The 21,072-nt window shown below is 45.4% G+C and overlaps 1 protein-coding gene across 1 annotated transcript in view; it reads left to right on the top strand.

Annotated features, from left to right (window-relative positions):
* The window catches only part of LOC311225307 (abl interactor 2-like), a 108,253-nt gene that overhangs the window by 44,474 nt on the left and 42,707 nt on the right, over positions 1-21,072 (top strand). Inside the window, exons 3-4 of the mRNA XM_084310532.1 lie at positions 4,467-4,643; positions 15,395-15,483. Coding sequence (XP_084166658.1) covers positions 4,467-4,643; positions 15,395-15,483 — 266 coding nt within the window. The remainder of the gene's footprint in view (positions 1-4,466; positions 4,644-15,394; positions 15,484-21,072) is intronic.

The raw sequence follows: 21,072 nt of genomic DNA, 5'->3' as shown, positions 1-21,072 counted from the left end.
AGGTCTTAAATTCAACTATCAACTATTAAGGCCTTAATTTGTCTTAAAATGCCTTAAATCCGACTTTCGGAGGTCTTAAAAACATGCCATGTCATCTTATGTTTCATTGTGAAATCTGGGGGGAAACTATTAACGGGAGATATTAAGTCAGGCTTTTTTTTTTCTTTCACGCAAACGGTACGCAGTGGGGCGGAACCAATTTATGGTCCTTAATGTGTGTCGCCGTCGGGAGCTATTTCAGAACACCGGAGCATAGGTAACACGTTATTCAAGCCGTAGCGATAACGCTGACGTTTAGTTTAGTTTAATTGATTTGTATTTATTTGCACTCGTTAATTTAACATGGGAAAGTGCAAATGTAATGAGAACTGGCTCGAAAACCCTCTGTTTGCACCGTGGTTGGACTCCCAGTGAAAGACATGTACGAGGCCCGCTGCAAACTCTTCAAAAAGGATTTTAAACTGGGAACGATGGGAATAAAAGCAGTCGAGTCACATGCACAGCGCTAAGCATGTTACCTCTACAAAAACCCGCCTGCAGACAACTTCAATATCAAATTTATTTTCGACGCCGACACCGTACACATCAACTGCTCAGGGACAGGTAGGTCTACCACCAATTACATCTGCACCTGTCCGGGTAACGTTCGGCTCCACGCCAACCCTTGAAGCTGAGGTACTGTGGGTTCTAAATACGGTCGCAAAGCATCAGTCCTACAATGGAAATGAGGGACTAGGAGAGGTGTTTCAAGCGATGTTCCCTGACTCTGTTAGGATCTATGGGTAACAGTACTGTATATTTGCATATCATGTATGTCACAAATGTAATGGTAATATATACCTGTATGTCATGTATATCCCTATGCCATAAATGTCATGTATGTTGTGCATGTCATAAATGTCACTATGAATTGAAAATGGGGGACCCTGATGTAAACAAGACAAACGTCTTTCTCTGGTCTGCATCCCCTTATTATTGTGTGTATTGAGCTGTACTGTATTGTACCCATTCTGAAATCTGTTAAATAAAGTATTCATTCAACCAGACTACAAAAACAAAACAACTGGATGAATGAAAACTTTATTTAACAGATTGCAGAATGTGTACAATACAGTACAGCTCAATACACACAATAATAAGGGGATGCAGACCAGAGAAAGACGTTTGTCTTGTTTACATCAGGGTCTCCCATTTTCAATTCATATTGACATACACAACATAGAATAGATAGAATAGAAATACTTTTATTATCCCGTGGGAAATTTGACACTGCAAATCGCTCAACATTTAAACATTTAGACAGGACAGGTCACGAATTAGAATAATAACACAAATCAATCAAGTTGTCTAGGATAAGGTAGAGTAAAATAGAATAAAAATGAAATAAAATATACAGAAATAAATACAGTAAAAACATACATGACATCATGACATTTATGGCATAGGGACATACATGACATACAGGTATATACTGTAGTACTGTTACATTTGTGACATATACGATATGCAAATAATATACAGTACTGTTACCCAGAGATCATAACAGAAAATATTATATATATATGATGGGGATGAGACTGTACATTAGGAGGAGGGGGGGGGGGGGGGGGGGGGGGGTTGGACATTTACAGTGGCCAGTTTCGAATTGCAGCCTCCCGTAGGTGCTCTTTAAGAGCGGTTTTGAATGTGGGCAGGGGTAAAGTGGGTTTTAGGAGTGAGGTTAAGCAGTAGTCTGACCAGTTTGTTTTGTGATGTTTGTAATCTTGTTTTTAGTGCCTTTGAGGTGCTTTGGTACCATGAGGTGCAGGCATAGTCGTAGTACCCTTGAATGAGTGTACTGAGAGTACCCATGATTTTTGCCATTTTGTTATCGTGAAATTGGTATAAAATTTTATTCTGAGTGGCATTAAAAAGTCTTAAAAAGCCTTAAATCTGACTGGGCTAAACCTGCAGATACCCTGTAAACAGGACGGTACAGAGTGCAAATTATTGCCCCATCCTAAAATATACTGTAGCAGATATCATCCCTCGTCACTTTGTTACGTGGAGGAAGGGATACACTATTGTCACGGGCAGAGGAGAGGTAAGTGAGGAGTTGATTAGGACTGATGGAATACACCTGTGCACCACGTGATCACCCACATCCACACACACACACACAAGACACACATACAGGGCTGTACGCTAAGCTTTTTCACTAGGGGCACACTTGCCCCTAAATGAGAAATTTAGGGGCAAATAATATTTTTTAGGGGCACATTTTTAAATAACTATTTTACCATTATAGTAGGGCTGGGCGATATGGCCTCTAAATGATATCGCGATATTTTTTGGCCATATCACGATACACGATATATATCGCAATATTTTGACATTTCCTCTAAAGCACTTAAAAATGCTTGATTTAACCCTTTGATGCATACAGTCACGCCAATATGATGATTATAATAAGTCCCTGCAACATATGTTTGCATTATTAAACCATGAAAAACCATGAAAAAATTATTTAATGAAAATGTACTGAGAGTAGTCTACTGACACACTAATACATTTTTTATTTACATCTAAGACCATTTATATAAAAACTCTTGGGTGCCTTTTTTTGCACAGTACTGTGTTTTCTATCCACTTTAGCCAAACACACACACACACATAATGTATATATATATATATATATATATATATATATATATATATATATATATATATATATACACACACTACTGTGAGAAAATAATAATCACACACAAAGGGATAATGGCTTATAGCAGACTTAATGATTTTAGAATATTTCAGATAATGAAATTAAATGTTTATCATCAACTATCCAGTTAGTATTTATACTGTCTGTAACGTTTGGCTACTTTAAATCATTGAATGTAGAGAGAGAGCGAGAGAGAGAGAGAGAGAGAGAGAGAGAGGGGGCGAGGGGGCGAGAACGAACGAATAGAGAGCCAGCCCCCCTCCCCCCCCTCGGGTTTTATACAGAAACGAATAACCAATAAATATGAAGTTATGTTTAAAGTTCTGTTGTCAAGCGTTGTCAATATAACCCACCCCCTTTCCTCACGAATGGAACTAGTGTTGTGGAGTCCGCTTTGACCGTTTTCCAGGGTTAGCATAATCCTAATGGATACCTTGGTTAGCAGCTAACGTTAGCCCATTGCTTGTGTCAATTAAATTGCATGTTATTAAAGGTCCGCGCTGGTCTGTCTAATGAAATTACAACCGCAACATTATGTCTCACTGTACAGCCCTGGTTGTAGGCTAATGTTTTACAATTTTTTTTTATCCAATTTGTATGGATTAATTTAGGAGTGAAATGCGAATGAAGGGTTGAAATCACTACTCGCAAGCTTGCCCCACAGATATTATTTTCCACTCGCACCGGCCAAATTAGGGGGCAATTTGCGATCATCTCGTCGCAGTGTACAGCCCTGACATAGCATAAAGCCTTAGGAGAGACAGAGAAGAGTTGAGTGGAGGTGAGGAAGGAGCAGAGATCGTGGAGAGAGTGTTATATGGAGTTTGTGAGGTGAGAGGTAGTTGTAAGGAGAGGTTAGAGCGAGAAGGTGTTCGTGGTACTGGACCCTGGACTGGCTGAGATACCCCCCCCTTGTGAAACTGACCCTGGACCGGACGACAAACCCTGAGTTTTGAACATTCCCTTTTTGTATGAGAGCCTAGAGCGTGTTTTGACCCTGGACTGTAATTTGACTACTCTACTGCCCCATCGGACCTGTACTGCTGATCAATAAATACCATTGTTTATTGAAATTGTGCTTGTGTGGACATTGGAATTGTTTGTTTTGGTCCATGTCGAGCCCGAACACCACAAGGCTCGTCACAATACCCACAGTTACATTCCACCATCTAATTTCATTCTCTTCCACTGTATTTCTATTCTAACTTAGTGTATACTGTATACTCTACTACAATCCTGCACAATTGCACAGCCCTGTCCCGTATTAGATTATATTGCATTTTTATTCAAATTTAGTTTATATATTCCATTTTATTTTATTCTACTTTAATTGTCTGTTAATGTTGATGCACCAAATGACCAAGACAAATTCCTTGTATGTGCAAACTTACTTGGGAATAAAGACATTTCTGATTCTGAAGAGCAATGTGATTTAAATTGCATGAATTATTTAGTTCCAAATACCAAATATATAAAGTTGTTCTTAAATTCATTATATTTTCCTCTTTTGTTTCTCCATAATTTTCTCTCTCTTGGTCCCTCTGATCCTCTTGATCCCTTTTGTTTCTCATTTAACTTTCCCTCTCTCTGCCCCTCCCCTCTGTCTCTCTCTCTCTTTTTACTTTCCCTCTCTCTGCCCCTCCCCTCTGTCTCTCTCTCTCTCTTTTTACTTTCCCTCTCTCTGCCCCTCCTCTCTCTCTCTTTTTACTTTTTCTCTCTCTCTCTCTCTCTCTCTCTCTCTCTCTCTCTCTCTCTCTCTCAGACGGTCGACATACACAAGGAGAAAGTAGCGAGGCGGGAGATCGGAATCCTGACGACCAATAAGAACACGACGCGTGCACATAAAATCGTGGCGCCGGCCAATCAGGAGAGGCCTGTCCGCTACATCAGGAAGCCCTTAGATTACAACATCCTGGACGATGTTGGACACGGAGTCAAAGTAAGTAGAGCAGAGGGTCCCAAAGTATGGTTCAGGGACTGCTGGCAGTTTTTCAGTTAGTCCCAGTGGGTCCCCAGCCAAACAGGGAGTAGTTAAAGGGGAACAACACCCACATTAACAATGTTATTTCCATGTCTGAGGAAAGTTCAATCAATATTTGTGAACATGAGAACTATACTTTCCCCTTTAGCCAGAAACCAGATAATCAATACTCAAACATGTGACGTCATCAAGTATTAAAGGTGCTATAGATAACATTCAGCCACTAGATGTCACACTAGAGCACCAGCATGTCATGTATCCAATCAGGTGCATTGCATGTGGGGACATGGTAAATAAGTAGAGGATAGATGAACAATAACATTTATTTTGGACCTATGCAATTTTTTGAAATTGTTACAAAGGGTCAGATTAAACCGAATATATGTATTTATTGATTGATATATATTGCATAATATTTATATATCGTTTGATATCCCTTGTATATTCTTTGTACATATACACGGAATGTCCCTTTAACCTAGTAGTACAGACCATAATATTTCATTCTCCTATTGGATGGCGTGCCATCAGCGCCAGTGTCTTACCCCTAGAGTCAAGTTGAAAGCTACCGACACGACTTGTCTCAACATGCCCGCTTCTGCCCAGGGCTACGAGACAGTGAGGAGGCTGGCACTAGATTATTCCCCGTACATATAAATATGGCGCAGGCGAATACAGGATTTCCTTTTTCGGTTCAGTTGAAGTTCAGTCTTGTTCAGTTCAGTTACCCAAGTGACGCCTCACCCACTATGCAACGTGCGGTGAAGTAGGGCTCGTATTGCCCCAAGATAGTCTTGTTTATCCTAATACGTTTGTTCAACGTATCGTTCGCTACTTACTAGTAAGCCTTCATTACGAGTCAAAGACCACGTGAAGTGAGTAATTGTGCGTCCACATAGAACACTTATAGCCGCGTGCAAATAGGATAGTATTAACGTCAAGTTCAACTGTGAACCACCGCGCACCGGAGGATTTACAACGGCGACAGCAGAGCCCTTTCCGGCAGGATTATTATTATTCTTCATTGCTTTGACCACGCTGTTGGAGCAGAGAACCGTCTACCCCGCTGCTGTGTGGGATCTACCGTGAGGACATCACTCGAGCCCGTCTCTGTTGGACCAGAGGCTCCACGGCTTACACCTGTGCTGCTGCACACTGAGAGTACAGCGGCTGCCTCCCGTCCGCTGACACAGGGAGTAATATCGCCTCCGTGGACCCATTGACTTTGCATAGAGCATTGCCTCCCCCTGCTGGCTTACAACCGGTAGTAACCCCCTTCCAGTATCTCCCTGCTATATATTATCAGTGTACCATAGATATAATTCCTTTGCCTTATAAGCGCACTCAAGTAAAGTATATTCTGTACCTTTGCTGCAATAAATATTCTAAACGAGTACTTGTGTGGAAACCGTATCATTGTGGAGGTGTTCTCATCAGATATACTCGTGTACGGTATGGCCAGTAATGTACATAAGACGGTAGTGGTTTAATGATACCAATACTTGATTAATACAGTCAGGGAATTGTATCCCTCAGTTACAATTGGTCCTTCGAGCCGGATAATAATTAGCGTAATATTAATATAATATTAATATTGACATGGCCGATGACGAACACTCCACAAACGGTTCTCCTAAGCTAGATCGCCCGCAGCGCAGACGGCAGCCACCTCCCTATCTAGAGGCATACGCTGTCAGTCCAATACCTAGCTTTAAAGGGAAATTAAATACGGATAAAATAACTAAAGCGGATAGTAAAATTATGTCCGACCCTATCAACCAGGCTACCCCGCCAACAGAGGCTCTAGTGGGTTCTAATGTAACTGACCAAGCTCACGGTGGGGACCAGGAGGGAACTGACACGACTTTATCCCCCGACAACGTCGACGAGGTAGTCCCCGGAGAGCTCCAGGATAAAGAAAGCCTTCCCGGGATGGAACCCGACCCACCACAAGAAGAGACGCGCACCCAGGAGATGGATCTCCTCGGTACGCAACAGGAGAACGGATCTCCAACAAGTACTGCCGGGAGCCGATCGCCCCGAACGGCGTCTTCCCCCAGCGAGGCGGACAAGATGCTGGCGCAAGCACTCATCGCCACCCTGGCAGCCTCCACCGAACGCGATCGACTTCAAGCGCAACAGACGCGCGAGCGCGAACATTTTGCAGGCGAGCGAGAGCGCTTCCAGGCGCAACAAAGGAGTGCAGACGACCGCATAAGACTGGAGACCAGACGCCTCCAGACAGAAGAGAACATTGAGAGAAGCCGCGCCGATGCACAGCACGCCGCCGCCAATGCACAGCGCGACGTCGCAAATGCACAGCTCCACGGCGCCCATGCCAGCGCCAATGCCCAGCGCGACGCCGCCAACGCACAGCGCGACGCCGCCCAGGCCAGCGCCAATGCGCAGCGCGACGCCGCCAATGCCCAGCGCGAAGCAGCGCGCGACGCAGCCCATGCCCAGCGCGAGGCAGAGCGCAACCGGCTGCAGGCGGAGCTGATGGACAAACTGGTTGCCATGGCGACACCCCCTCACTCCGCACGGAGCCCTCAGAGATCGTCAAGACATGGGTCTAGGACACATTCCCCTACCCGACGAAGCGACCCGGGACCCCGCCAACAGGAGGATCCTGTCCACGTCTCCGAACCCCCTCCCCGGCCGGTCCATACGAGACCCAGCAACCGGGAAGAACCGGACCACGCCGAGAGACTGAACAGAAGACTCCAGGTCCTAGCAGAGGGAGAGGAGGAGGAAGAGGAGGAATGTCAAGCCGACCAGCAGCAACGTACTCTGGCCCAGGAGGCCCAGTACAGCCCCGACCAGCAGCAACGTACTCTGGACCAGGAGGTCCAGTACAGCCCAGAAGTTAGCCCCGAGGCCCTGCGCTACAAACCCCCGACTCCACTCACGGGTGAGTTTGACGCACCGCCAGCTCCGAGGGACAGCACCTGGGTACCAGACCTTCGGTACCCACCAAGTACCAGCCCAAGACGACACGCACGGGGAGACTCGCCTAGGAGGCCTCTTCCCCAACGCTCACTGATGTGCCAGTCATCCATGGCATCGTACCTTGGCACACCGACCATCCCGGACTTCACCCATGAGAACAGAGCACAGTACACGGAGCTACGAATGTGCTTAGAGACAATGTTGTCCGATGTAGCTGACGAACCGTACAAGTATGCGATCCTACTGAAGCACCTCAAGGTGCCCCGAGCGCACAATATAGCGCTGGCCTATGCCAACTCTACTACCCCATACACAGCGGCTCTAGCGGCACTCGACCAACGTTATGGACGCGTATGGGACTATGTGATACAGGAGATAAGAGACATTGACCGTCTCCCCCCAGCCAGAGACAACAGAGCATTAGATGACCTGTCTATCAAGGTACAGTCCCTGGTAGGGATGCTGGGGTCCCAAAAGGAAAAGGGTATCTATGAACTGTACGCTAACTCTAATGTAGAGAGGATATTAGAGAAGCTCCCTCCCGCCCGACAAGAACGCTTCAGGCGGCAGAGAGACTACTGCGACCCCAACGGTCCAGAGGCATCCCTCCTAGACCTATCTGAGTTCCTCGCCAGGGAGGTCAGTAGCCTACGACTCGACACGTTCGTATGGAGTGGACCAAGCCCAAGACTCGGACCTCGGGGACAAACGGATAACCGCCGGTTGGTGACCGTTATGCACCAAGCCGAATCAGTACCGCAGCACAAGAACCACAACACCCCCTCGACGAAAGAGGACCAGTGGAAGATTGAGTGCCAGTACTGTGAGGGAGAACATCGGCTGTACCAATGCGACACCTTCGGGAAGCTGACCACGGACGAGGTGAGTCAGTGGATCAAGGACCACCGCCGCTGCTTCCGCTGCGCGCGCAGCCACCTAGCAGCTGAGTGCCGCATGAAGAAGAAGTGCAGCAGGTGCGGTGGCACCCACCTGGAGGTCCTGCATGACATCAACCGGCGTCAGCCAGGACAACAGAGTGGGCCCGTCGCGGTAATGTACCATGCCGAGGCGGTGGCACCAGCACCAAAGTTCCACCAGACTGCTCCCTGGTGTCCCGACTGCTACGGCAGACACTGGGAGTCACGGTGCGACTCGCACCATATAGATTCTACGTCACCACCCACAGGAGTGCTCCACATTGACCAGCATAGCGGGACCCCCCGTGTGCTCCTCAAAGTGGTCAGGGTGCTCCTGAGCTACGAGGACAAGGTCCTGGACACTTACGCCATCCTGGACGATGGGTCTGAAAAGACTCTCCTCCTCGCTTCCGCAGCAGCCCAGTTGGGCCTGCGGGGTGTCAAAGATACCATGACCATACGCACCATCAGAAGGGACCAGAAGACCATAAAGGGTGAAAGGGTCTCCTTCAAGATAGCAGCGGTGGACCAGCCCGAGAAGCAGTATAGTATAACTAACGTCTTCACCAGCCACGACATAGGCCTGTCTCAGTACACCTACCCCATCCCACAGCTGATGGCTAAGTATGTGCACCTACGTCAACTACCTATACCGCTTATCGACGGCGCCACACCGACCCTGCTCATCCGCTCCGACCACGCGGACCTCATTCTCCCAATTGAGGCGGCCCACGTCGGACCCAAAGGATGCCCAGTCGCGGTTCAGACCCGACTGGGATGGACGCTCCAGGGCCCCCTCTACGGACTTGACAGTCAACCCACGTCTACACGCTGCCTACACACAGAGGCGAGCGACACCGGCCTCTCCCCCGTACAGCAGAGGCTATTGACATTAAGCGAGAGGCCCGTGAGAGAACCGTGGGTACCAGAGGGAGTTCGGAACTCCACCCCCCTCAGCTGCGCTCCAGACGTAGCTGACCTCGAACCCAGCACCCCAAGCGACTCCTTGACGGGACGGCCGGGACCGGCCCCTCCTCAGACGGGGTACAGAGCAAACAAGAGAAACAGACGGAGGAGGAGGAGGCACAGCCAAGCACAGATCAAAGCAGTCTCAGGCCCGCTCCCTCCTAAGCCCCCCTTCATCCCGTCCAGTCGTCATGACCATAGACCAGTCACTACCCCGAGCTGCGTGGCCGGCCGGCCGCGTAAGCAAAGTGACCACTGGTGCCGACGGGAAGGTCAGAGTGGCAGAAGTGCTCGGCCAAGGGCGGACCTACAACCGACCCGTGGCGAGGCTGATAGAGTCGCCAAGGCTCCCCGACTCGCTTAATGACGACCATGACCCCTGACTTTGTGACCTGCCTACCCTCACAACGGACATTGAGTAGTGGACAGTGCGGTTAATCTGTCTCTGCTTAGCTAATTAGGTGGGACTAATTAGGGGGCGGCTGTTACAAAGGGTCAGATTAAACCGAATATATGTATTTATTGATTGATATATATTGCATAATATTTATATATCGTTTGATATCCCTTGTATATTCTTTGTACATATACACGGAATGTCCCTTTAACCTAGTAGTACAGACCATAATATTTCATTCTCCTATTGGATGGCGTGCCATCAGCGCCAGTGTCTTACCCCTAGAGTCAAGTTGAAAGCTACCGACACGACTTGTCTCAACATGCCCGCTTCTGCCCAGGGCTACGAGACAGTGAGGAGGCTGGCACTAGATTATTCCCCGTACATATAAATATGGCGCAGGCGAATACAGGATTTCCTTTTTCGGTTCAGTTGAAGTTCAGTCTTGTTCAGTTCAGTTACCCAAGTGACGCCTCACCCACTATGCAACGTGCGGTGAAGTAGGGCTCGTATTGCCCCAAGATAGAGTCTTGTTTATCCTAATACGTTTGTTCAACGTATCGTTCGCTACTTACTAGTAAGCCTTCATTACGAGTCAAAGACCACGTGAAGTGAGTAATTGTGCGTCCACATAGAGCACTTATAGCCGCGTGCAAATAGGATAGTATTAACGTCAAGTTCAACTGTGAACCACCGCGCACCGGAGGATTTACACCGGCGACAGCAGAGCCCTTTCCGGCAGGATTATTATTATTCTTCATTGCTTTGACCACACTGTTGGAGCAGAGAACCGTCTACCCCGCTGCTGTGTGGGATCTACCGTGAGGACATCACTCGAGCCCGTCTCTGTTGGACCAGAGGCTCCACGGCTTACACCTGTGCTGCTGCACACTGAGAGTACAGCGGCTGCCTCCCGTCCGCTGACACAGGGAGTAATATCGCCTCCGTGGACCCATTGACTTTGCATAGAGCATTGCCTCCCCCTGCTGGCTTACAACCGGTAGTAACCCCCTTCCAGTATCTCCCTGCTATATATTATCAGTGTACCATAGTTATAATTCCTTTGCCTTATAAGCGCACTCAAGTAAAGTATATTCTGTACCTTTGCTGCAATAAATATTCTAAACGAGTACTTGTGTGGAAACCGTATCATTGTGGAGGTGTTCTCATCAGATATACTCGTGTACGGTATGGCCAGTAATGTACATAAGACGGTAGTGGTTTAATGATACCAATACTTGATTAATACAGTCAGGGAATTGTACCCCTCAGTTACAGAAATGATAGGCTACATTTGTTAATTCATTGGGGGGAAAGCAATATTTGTATTCTGCACCTTTCGAAAAGCTCTGTGTATTATTAGTATTATTTTATTATTATTATTATTATTATTATTATTATTATTATTATTATTATTATTATTATTATTATTATTATTATTATTATTATTATTATTATTATTATTATTTTTATTATTATTATTATTATTATTATTATTATTATTATTTATTATTTATTATTTATTATTTATTATTTATTATTATTACTAACACTACTAGAGTTAGGGGCTCCAGTCATACTTTGAATTTGTTTGTGAATGATGTATTGCAGGCTATTCAACTAAATTGTTCAGGGGGCCACATTGTCAGAAACCCATGGGGCCAGGGGCCGGACTGCCACGGCGCCTCCCCGTGCTATGAATATATGGTCACTTGACACAACACGCAACCACATTTTCACAACATTTATTTAAATGGGAACTATTTTACTATTTCTTTCACTATTTGGGCACTTTTACACAATTCCTGTGGGTTTATGGAACACCTCTGTAATATTTTTTTTTTTTAATTCATTGTTTTGTATTTGTAATCAAGTACTCAAAAACAGCATTTTTCTACCTCAAGATCTTAAGCCGTTTTGAGCCTATGGGCTCCAACCACAGTGTGTGGAAAGTCAGCTGATTATCATGCAGCGGTGTCTCTCTGACATCACAAATCAGCACATTTTCAGATGACTCAGTTCAGTGAGGGTGAATATTGTGAGAGGAGAATTGGAAGAATGCGCCAATATGAGAATTAGAGACATAGATCATATTAATATAAGTCCACATAGCTAGGAAACAATGCTAAACACTGAAAAAGGCCATTTATAAGATAGTTCCCCTTTAACTACATTGCAAAAGTAGTATACTTTTCAAAAAAAGTGCTTCATTTATGTGCCACATCTGCAACATCTCCTGCAAAAAGTGCTTCATTTATGACTGTGCAACAACTGCAACATCTCCTCTTCAACATTTCAATATAAAAATAAAATAAAAAACAAACAAGTGCATGATGTGCATCTGAACATTCTAACATCAACACTTGAACAAAAAAACACATTTATAGTGCAGCTGAGCTTATGAAAAAGTGCTTCATGTCTGTGCAACAACAGCAAATCACAGCATCTTATTAGCACTTATTGTCGACTCTTAACTCTCAAACATCAGGGGGGTGGGGGGCAGACAGGCCTAGCCTACATACACACATCTAATGAGAGCGATTGCACTTCTTTGACTGGGCAATGGCAGAGAAAGAGGGTTCATAGGAAGTGAGGGCTACCCGCAAACAGTGATGCAAATGCTCATTTGTCAAGGAGGCATGGTTGCTTGTGTGGTAGATTTCCGTCAAATAGCAAACTGTGTATGTGTACAACAAATCAGAATGGCAGAAACACCAAGAGGTAAAATACATTCACTATTTTCCCCCGCTCCTCTACCTCTATAAACATAAGAAACGAGACACATCGCTGACTTAATAACGCAGCTGCTTGGCTCAGACTTCCTAAAAGGGGTGTTGAAACAGGCAGACGCTGATTAAGTGAGAGATAGTGATCGTCTGATCTTCCTGGGAAAGTCAACAAATGGGTGATTTTACAACCCAGGGCCCTAGGCCCATCTGGTCCAAACAGATTGAATACAAAGAAACTGCCTTGGGAGACGCCAGACTGTCTCTTCTGAAACAAAGGACCAGTTGATCAAAGAGAGACCATTTGAATCCACTCCGTGACCTAAATCAGTTCAAAACGTCACGGTAGTGAGTTAGCCAATGAGAGCTGAGAATAAGTGTTCTCCAATAGGAACGCTCGAGGCGAGTTTTGGAAACGCCCGCTTGCCGTAAAATTAGAGGCGGAGCCTAAATTGGATATAACCAAAACTCCTCGCCAGGAGAGACACAACAAACCCACAGACCAGACCCAGGAAGCCACTACCAAAACACACTCTTTTTCTCCACTAGACCCTGCAGCAGAGAGACCGACGCAGCAAAAACATCCTTGAAGAACGAACAACGAGCAGCTACAAGCTTTTTAGATATTGAACGTTTAGACTGAATTCTACTGTCCTTCGGCATAGCGATTGCTTCCGGTAGAATTCATTGCACCATTCTTTCAAATATTTGATTTGTAATCTGATTGAAATCCTTTTTTCATTAAAAACGGATCCTTTTCAAACTGCTCGGACTTCGACTTATTCAACTGCCGCGCCGTGGTTCTCTCTCAGGTGTACGAGCAGAAACCAGATTATACATTGGTTATCTGCATTTGGCGAGAGTAGGACTTCCAAGAGCTTTGTAAGGTTTAAATCACAACGCAGAGTAGGAGTTAAAGCTAGGAAGTTACTGCACTTGTTTTAATGGCATTCATGTGAGAGAAACTGGATTCACAGGTGTATGTTGAGCCAAACATTGTTAGCACAGATATTGCCAGCGTTTTTATTTTGGGGAATGTCTTGACATGAATACACTTTATCCAAAATGTTGTGGCGGATTCATTCTCAAGTGCCTGCTTCAGAGCAGATGATGCTTGCATGTCAATTATTTCAAGTTGCAGGAGACCTTCATCAATGTGAAGTGATGCAAGGAACTCTTGTCCTTTTGTGGAAATAGCAGCTACATTGGCAAATGGGTTGCTCACAAAATGCATCAATTCTCTGGACATGTCAAATTCATCAAATCGACTTGCAAAGTTTTCCCTCAATTTATCAATGAAATCTGTCATTAATTGAGTGACTTTTGGCTCAATTGTGCGTGTTAACGTTGACATGAAAAAAAAAAAAAAAATTAGTATCATGTAATCTTTGGCGGGCCGGTCAGAATCATCCCGCGGGCCGGATCTGGCCCGCGGGCCGCCAGTTGAATAGCCCTGATGTATTGCATGACGGTTGCATATAATCTCTCTCTCTCTCTCTCTCTCTCTCTCTCTCTCTCTCTCTCTCTCTCTCTCTCTCTCTCCCTCTCTTTTTTCTCTATCTGTTTGTCTTTCTCTCTTTCTCTACCTCTCTATCTCTCAAGTATGTTGTGTTCTTCTCTGCTTGTCTAATTACCGATGATGTTTGCATGAATAGTGATCACACTAACCTCTGAATGCTCTTCTCTGTCTTTCTCTCGCTCCCTCGATCTTTCTCTCCCTCTCTCTTTTTGTTTGTCTGTTTCTCTCTCTCCTCCCTTGTCTCTCCTTTCTCTCATCTCTTGCTTGCGTTGGCGTGTCAAGTGGTTGTTAAGGTTCAAGGTAAGGTCATGGAATAGTAATACTTTCTTCTTGCCATAATATTAAATATAATTCAAATGTGCTACTGGGAGGATTTTGACATCAATATATTATTATTAATTCAATGTCCATACCTTGGCAGGATTACTGCAGAAACATGTTGAGGCCGATGAGACAATGAAAGACGATTGATATTTTGTATTGATATTAGGTGCGACCGGGTCAGGTCCACAGGATTCCTGGAGGCATTACGATGCAAAGAAAGCCTTTCCAAACAAAACCTGCTTTATCTAAAAACCAGTCTGACGATGATATATTTAGTTGAGAAATCTCTAGTAGCTTTAACATTAATTAATTTGGTGTCATCTGATTTCTGAAAGCCACCTGCATCATGCCTCTAGTGTCCCGTAGAAAGATATTTCACAAAGTGCCAAACAAGGCCTCAAGGAGGTTCAGAAGTACACACAGACACACAGACAGACAGACAGACACACACACAGACACACACACAGACAGACACACAGACACACACACAGACACACACACAGACAGACACACAGACACACACACAGACACACACACAGACAGACACACAGACACACACACAGACACACACACAGACAGACACACAGACACACACACAGACACAGACACACACACAGACACAGACACACAGACACAGACACACACACAGACACACACACAGACACAGACACACACACAGACACAGACACAGACACACAGACACACACACAGACACACACACAGACACACACACAGACACAGACACACAGACACACACACAGACACACACACAGACACAGACACACAGACACACAGACACACACACAGACACACACACAGACACACACACAGACACAGACACACAGACACACAATAAGTTAATTTAGCATGATAGACATTTTACTTACACGTGTGTGTGCGTGTCTCTCCAGGTGAATGGCCAACAGAAACCAGGAGGAGGCCTACCCCCTCCCACTCAGAAGCCTCCCAGCCCCCCCAAGACCGGCAAGGGTATAATAGGGTGTGTAAACTGTGTATAGCAACACACACTCTATATCTCTCTCACTCACTCACTCACTCACTCTCACTCACAGACACCTTCACACATTACAGGCGTGGGTTGTGTAATAGTCTATTTGTGTTAAATGTTTTGAATGTTTCTTTATATATGAATATTTCTGTTGTACATATTGAGTTGTATTTATTTGACGTGTGTTCATGTTTAAAAGGGGAATTACGCCCCAATTTAAGAATACATACATGCATGTTGTTTCTATGGTCTAAGATAGTCCAATAATATTAGACCGTTTCAGAACTGAGAACACAACTATAGAATAGTCGTTTTCTTCTTATTAGAAAAAAAAAAAAAAAAAAAACATTCTGTTGGGCCACAAAATGAGTCTCCCATTCATTGTCTATGGAGCGGCTCCAGACTTTATACCTGACGACATCACAAGTTTGAGTCTTACTTCTCTCGTTTTTGGCTTCGGGAGAGAAAGTAGCTCATGTTCACAGATATTGAATAAACTTTCCTGGGCCATGGAAATAACATGTTGTAATTCCTAATTTGAGGTAGTCCCCTTGTTAAATGTTCCATGTTTCATTGTTGCTTGTTTTTTCCCCCCTCAAGGATTTCTCAGGAATGTCAGGGTTTGGACACGTCATCCCTGTCTAATGGAGAATCTCCTTTCCCTGCATTATATCCTGCTTGGTGTGTTTTTTTCTGATTCCATCCAACAGAATTCCCATTAACCCCTCTAAGGGTCCATGTGAAAGAGTCGCTAAAAACATGGTGGTCTTGCTGCACCCTTCTGCACACTCTGCCTCGCCCCAACGTGTGATGTCACAGTGCCTCTGGGGGTGCTTTCAGAGAGAGAGAGAGAGAGAGAGAGAGAGAGAGAGAGAGATAGAGATAGAGAGAGAGGACTTTTTACAGATTCAGTGATGACATCACACTTATACAGAACACATACGTCGTACACTATTGGTTTGAGGAATAATGTCATGGTATACTACTCCCTCTAAAATCTAGGTCACCCAGTTCTTGGTTATCTCTCTCTCTCTCCCTCCGTATCCATCAGTTTCTATCAGTGTCTATCTATCTAAATGTATCTGTCTGTGTGTATATATATACAGGGATGCGTTCTTCATGGGACGGGATTGCACGCAGTGCAGCCAAAGTTTTGTGAGCAGAAGCGCGTGCTCGCACACGCACGGATGTGCACGGCACGCACGTGCACACAGGAATGCGCTGCACTCGCCAACTCGCTATATAAATACCCACCTGGGCTACTTTGCATATCAATAGCGCCGGTCGTCAGGTGTGTTAAAGATGTTCTCGGATACATTCACACCTAACTTGTGAATGAAATGTGTTACATGCCATTCGTAGAGGCAATTAGGCATCGTCTTTAGTCTGTGCTTAAGCGAGGGGACATTTATGCGCATGCGCGGGAGCGCGCGCACGCACCGGGGAGCGCGCGTGCACGTGGCGTCATTCGCGTGCGTGCAGCCAATGTTGATATGAGGAACGCAACTCTGTATATATATTAGACATTTTGGTCCTGTGGTTCCCTCTGTTTCTATCTCTCACTATTCCCATTCCCTCTTTTTCTCACAGATACTTTCTCATCTCTCTCTTTATCCCCCTTCCCTCTTTTCTGTTCATCTTCTGTCAGTTTCTTTCTTTCTATCTTGCTTTCTCTCTCGACTCTCTCTCGCTCTCTCTCTCTCTCTCTCTCTCTCTCTCTCTCTCTCTCTCTCTCTCTCTCTCTCTCTCTCGATGCGACTCTAGAATCAAACTGTTCGGTTTGTTCACAGTCCATTGAATAAAGTACCATTACATCATAGCACAGGGCAGACCACTCATGCATTAGTTATGATCTTTATATTTAGATCTGAGAGGTTGTTCACGTGTACAGATCGGACATGTCTGCCTCTGTGCCACGCGGATGTCACTATTACTACCGCTGCTGCTGTGTGGCTAAAGCTTGGTTTATGGTCCTTGAAGTCTGCGCGGACGTCACAGTTGTGGGGCCTGTCCATAGTTTCAAGTTTGTTTATTAGTTGTCATAGTAAAATACAGAATACTTTTCCATGAAACAAAAAGTGTTCAGTCAATATACATATATACAATATACAATACAGAGTAAAAAGAGTAACAGTGAATGAATGAATGACCTTTATTTATATAGCACCCTTCACAGCACGAATGCACAGGGTGCTTTACACTACAGCTCAAGTTTCAAGTTTCTTTAATAGTTGTCAGCTTAATATAAAAACACAATAAAACAAAATCAGAAATAAATGACAACAAACAAACGGCAGTTAAAAACAGTGAAACCAGATAGAAAAAGTAGAATAAAAGAATTTGGATAAAATCATGAGTCACAAATTAAAACAAAACTATAGAACAGTGAGGACAAGAAAAGGCGCCTATGTATGATCAAAAGCCTGCCTGAAATGTGTTTTTAGTTGTTTTTTAAAAGAGTTCTCAGAGGGGGCAGTTCGCAGGTCCAGGGGGAGAGCGTTCCAGAGCCTTGGTGCTGTCACCTCGAAGGCTCGATCATCCCTTGTTTTTAGCCTGGTCCTGGGGACCACCAGGAGGTGCTGATCGGCAGATCTGAGTGAGCGGGTGTTGGTGTAGGGATGGATGAGTTCCGTGATGTAGATAGGGGCCTGACCGTGAAGTGCTCTGAAAGTGAAAGTGAGGACTTTGAAGTGAATTCTATAGTGTACCTGGAGCCAGTGCAGGGATACCAAAATGGGAGTGATGTGACATGATTTTTTTGACCTTGTGAGTAGCCTGGCTGAAGCATTTTGGACCATTTGTAGTTTATCTGTGGATGATTTGGTGAGACAGGTGAAAAGTGAGTTGCAGTAGTCAAGCCTAGAGGAAATAAAAGCATGCACGGATAGTTCTAGTTCAGAGTGAGATATGATGGTGCGCAGTTTTGCAATGTTTCTGAGGTGAAAGAAGCAGGTGCGTGTGAGTGTTTTGACATGTTTGTCTAGGTTCATGGCCTGGTCAAAGACAACACCCAGGTTTCTCAGGTGGGGACGTATGTTGTCTTTAAGGGACCCCAAGTGAGTGGCCACTCTAGCTGCAGTCTTTTCAGCTGCTACGATCAGCACCTCCGTTTTATTTGCATTTAACTGGAGGAAGTTACTCCCCATCCAGCTCTCAATGCCGAGCAGGCACTCCTGGAGAAGGCTGAGTTTCTCCAAGTTGTCGGGTTTAAAAGAGCAGAGTAGTTGTATGTCGTCTGCGTAGCAGTGATATTTAATGCCGGTGAATTTATTGATGAGGAGGCCTAGGGGAAGCATATAAATGGCAAAGAGGAGTGGTCCTAGCACTGATCCCTGTGGTACCCCACATGAGAGAGGGGTGGGGTCAGATTTAAAAGGACCCACAGCCACCGAGAACGTTCTCTCCCTCAGATAAGAGGCAAACCAGTTTAGAGCGCTCCCAGAGATGCCCACCCACTCCCTGAGCCTGTCCAAAAGGATGTTGTGGTTGACCGTGTCAAACGCTGCGCTCAGGTCTAACAGGACCAGAACAGAGCATTCACCAGAGTCAGCAGACATCAGGAGATCATTGGATACTCTGAGAAGGGCAGATTCAGTGGAGTGGAGTGGAGTTTGCGGAAGCCAGATTGGAATTTGTCACAGATGTTATTCTGTGACATGTGGGTGGTGAGCTGGTTGGCTACAACCGTTTCTAACACCTTAGATGCAAAGGGCAGCTTGGAGATGGGTCTGAAATTATTATGGATGGTGGGGTCTAGGTTGGGCTTTTTAAGGAGTGGCTGTACGACTGCCTCCTTAAAATAGATTGGGACAGAACCAGAGGCTAGGGATGAGTTAATGATAGTGACTAGACTGGGGCCAACAGAGCAGAAAACGTCTTTAAACATGGATGTAGGAAGGATGTCTAGGGGGCTCGAGGAGGTCTTCATGGAGGTGACTAAGATGGTGAGATCATCCAGAGAGACAGGTGAGAAATCGCTCAGGGATGCTTGAGTGGTGGGATGGAGGGGAAGGGGGGATAGAGAAGGAGTGATGTTTGCATTATGTTTGCAACCTTGGTGACAAAAAATTGAAGAAAGCGGTTACAGTCCTCATTTGACAGCACTGGTGTAGGGGGGGGGGGGGGGGCTGACAAGTGTGTTAATGGTTTTAAATAATACTCTGGGATTGTGCTTGTTGGATGAGATTAAATTACTGAAATAGGTAGCCCTGGCGGACTTTACTGAGTTATTAAATTAAATTAAAATCAGCCCTCAGCTCTTTGAGGTATAGCCGATGAACTTCTAAATGAGAGGTTTTCCAGCGTCTCTCTACTCTGCGGCAGTTACGCCTGAGCTCACAGTGAGGTACAATGCAGAAATGGGATGAGGTACAACTTAGGGTAAGGTGCAATGAGGTATGAATTGTAGTGCAAATCTCTTTACTAATGAATATAAAGTGTGTTAAGTGAGTAAAGTGGGTGTTACGGTGAGTGTTTATTTAAAGTGAGTGTGTACGTGTGGATGTGTGTGCCGTGAGTGTAGATGATGGGTTGTTACATAGTGTCATTGTCGTTGAGCATCTGATGGCCTGGGGATATAAGCTCCTTCTGAGTCTCTCTGTACTGGCCATGAGACTCCGGTATCGCTTGCCTGACCGCAGCAGTTCAAAGAGACAGTTGTTTGGGTGACTAGAGTCTTTGATTATTCTCTTACCCTTGCCCCTGCAACGCTTGTTGTAAATGTCCTGGAGAGTGGGAAGCCCACCTCCAATTGTGCGTTCGGCTGAACGGGCCACTCTCTGTAGTCTGCTACGGTCTTGTGCTGTATAATGTTCTCTCCCACGGTGAGCAGGACTGCCACTCTGAGAGAAACGTTCCCGGATCAATCAATTTAGACAGTCAGGTAGACTTGAACAAACATGGGTTTAATACCCCAAAATAGGTTCAGGTAAATCAAAGAGTTACGGCTGGATGACTCAGAGTGGACACTGGCCGGGTGTATCCAAACTGAGCTCTAGATCGATGATATTATTGGGTACATTATATACAGGAGAAGTGAGAGGTGCGTCCAGTGTGAGTGGTCGGTCTGTTCTGTGGGGGGGGTTTCGGGTTCATGAAGGGTTGGGGGGTGATGTGTTTCGGGGTGGTTTGTCCGGAATGGTGAGTTGTGTGGTTTGCTCTGCTCTGGGGGGGGGGGGGGGGGGCTTGGGGGCGTGTATCACTTCCGCAACGGATTTAGTTGGATTTCGGTTTCCGGGTTCGCCTGATTGGCCGCGACGGCCACGTGACACGCCGTGGCACGCCCCCGCGGCAGAGGCAAGGCGCCGCTACACGCTGCTGTGTTTCACTGCCGCTTTCCCACTTCAACGCCAGAGCAATATTGTCGCGCCATCTTCAATAATATTGTTGCGTTGTGGAAAGCGGGATGAGAGAGAGCGTAGATTTCAGTGTGTATCATTTAATCATTTATCATTTAACATTTGAAAGGCATACATTGTTGTCATACAGAAGTACAGAATACTTTTATCCAAAATGCTTCTTACTGTTACTGTTAGAGACTGTGCTAGACAAGATAAGTATGAAATAAAATGGTATAGAGAC

Source organism: Notolepis coatsorum (assembly GCF_963971535.1).
Source record: "Notolepis coatsorum genome assembly, chromosome: 3".
NCBI lineage: Eukaryota > Metazoa > Chordata > Actinopteri > Aulopiformes > Paralepididae > Notolepis > Notolepis coatsorum.
The sequence above is the reverse complement of the archived record's forward strand: the minus strand, read 5'-3'. Positions and strand labels throughout refer to the sequence as shown.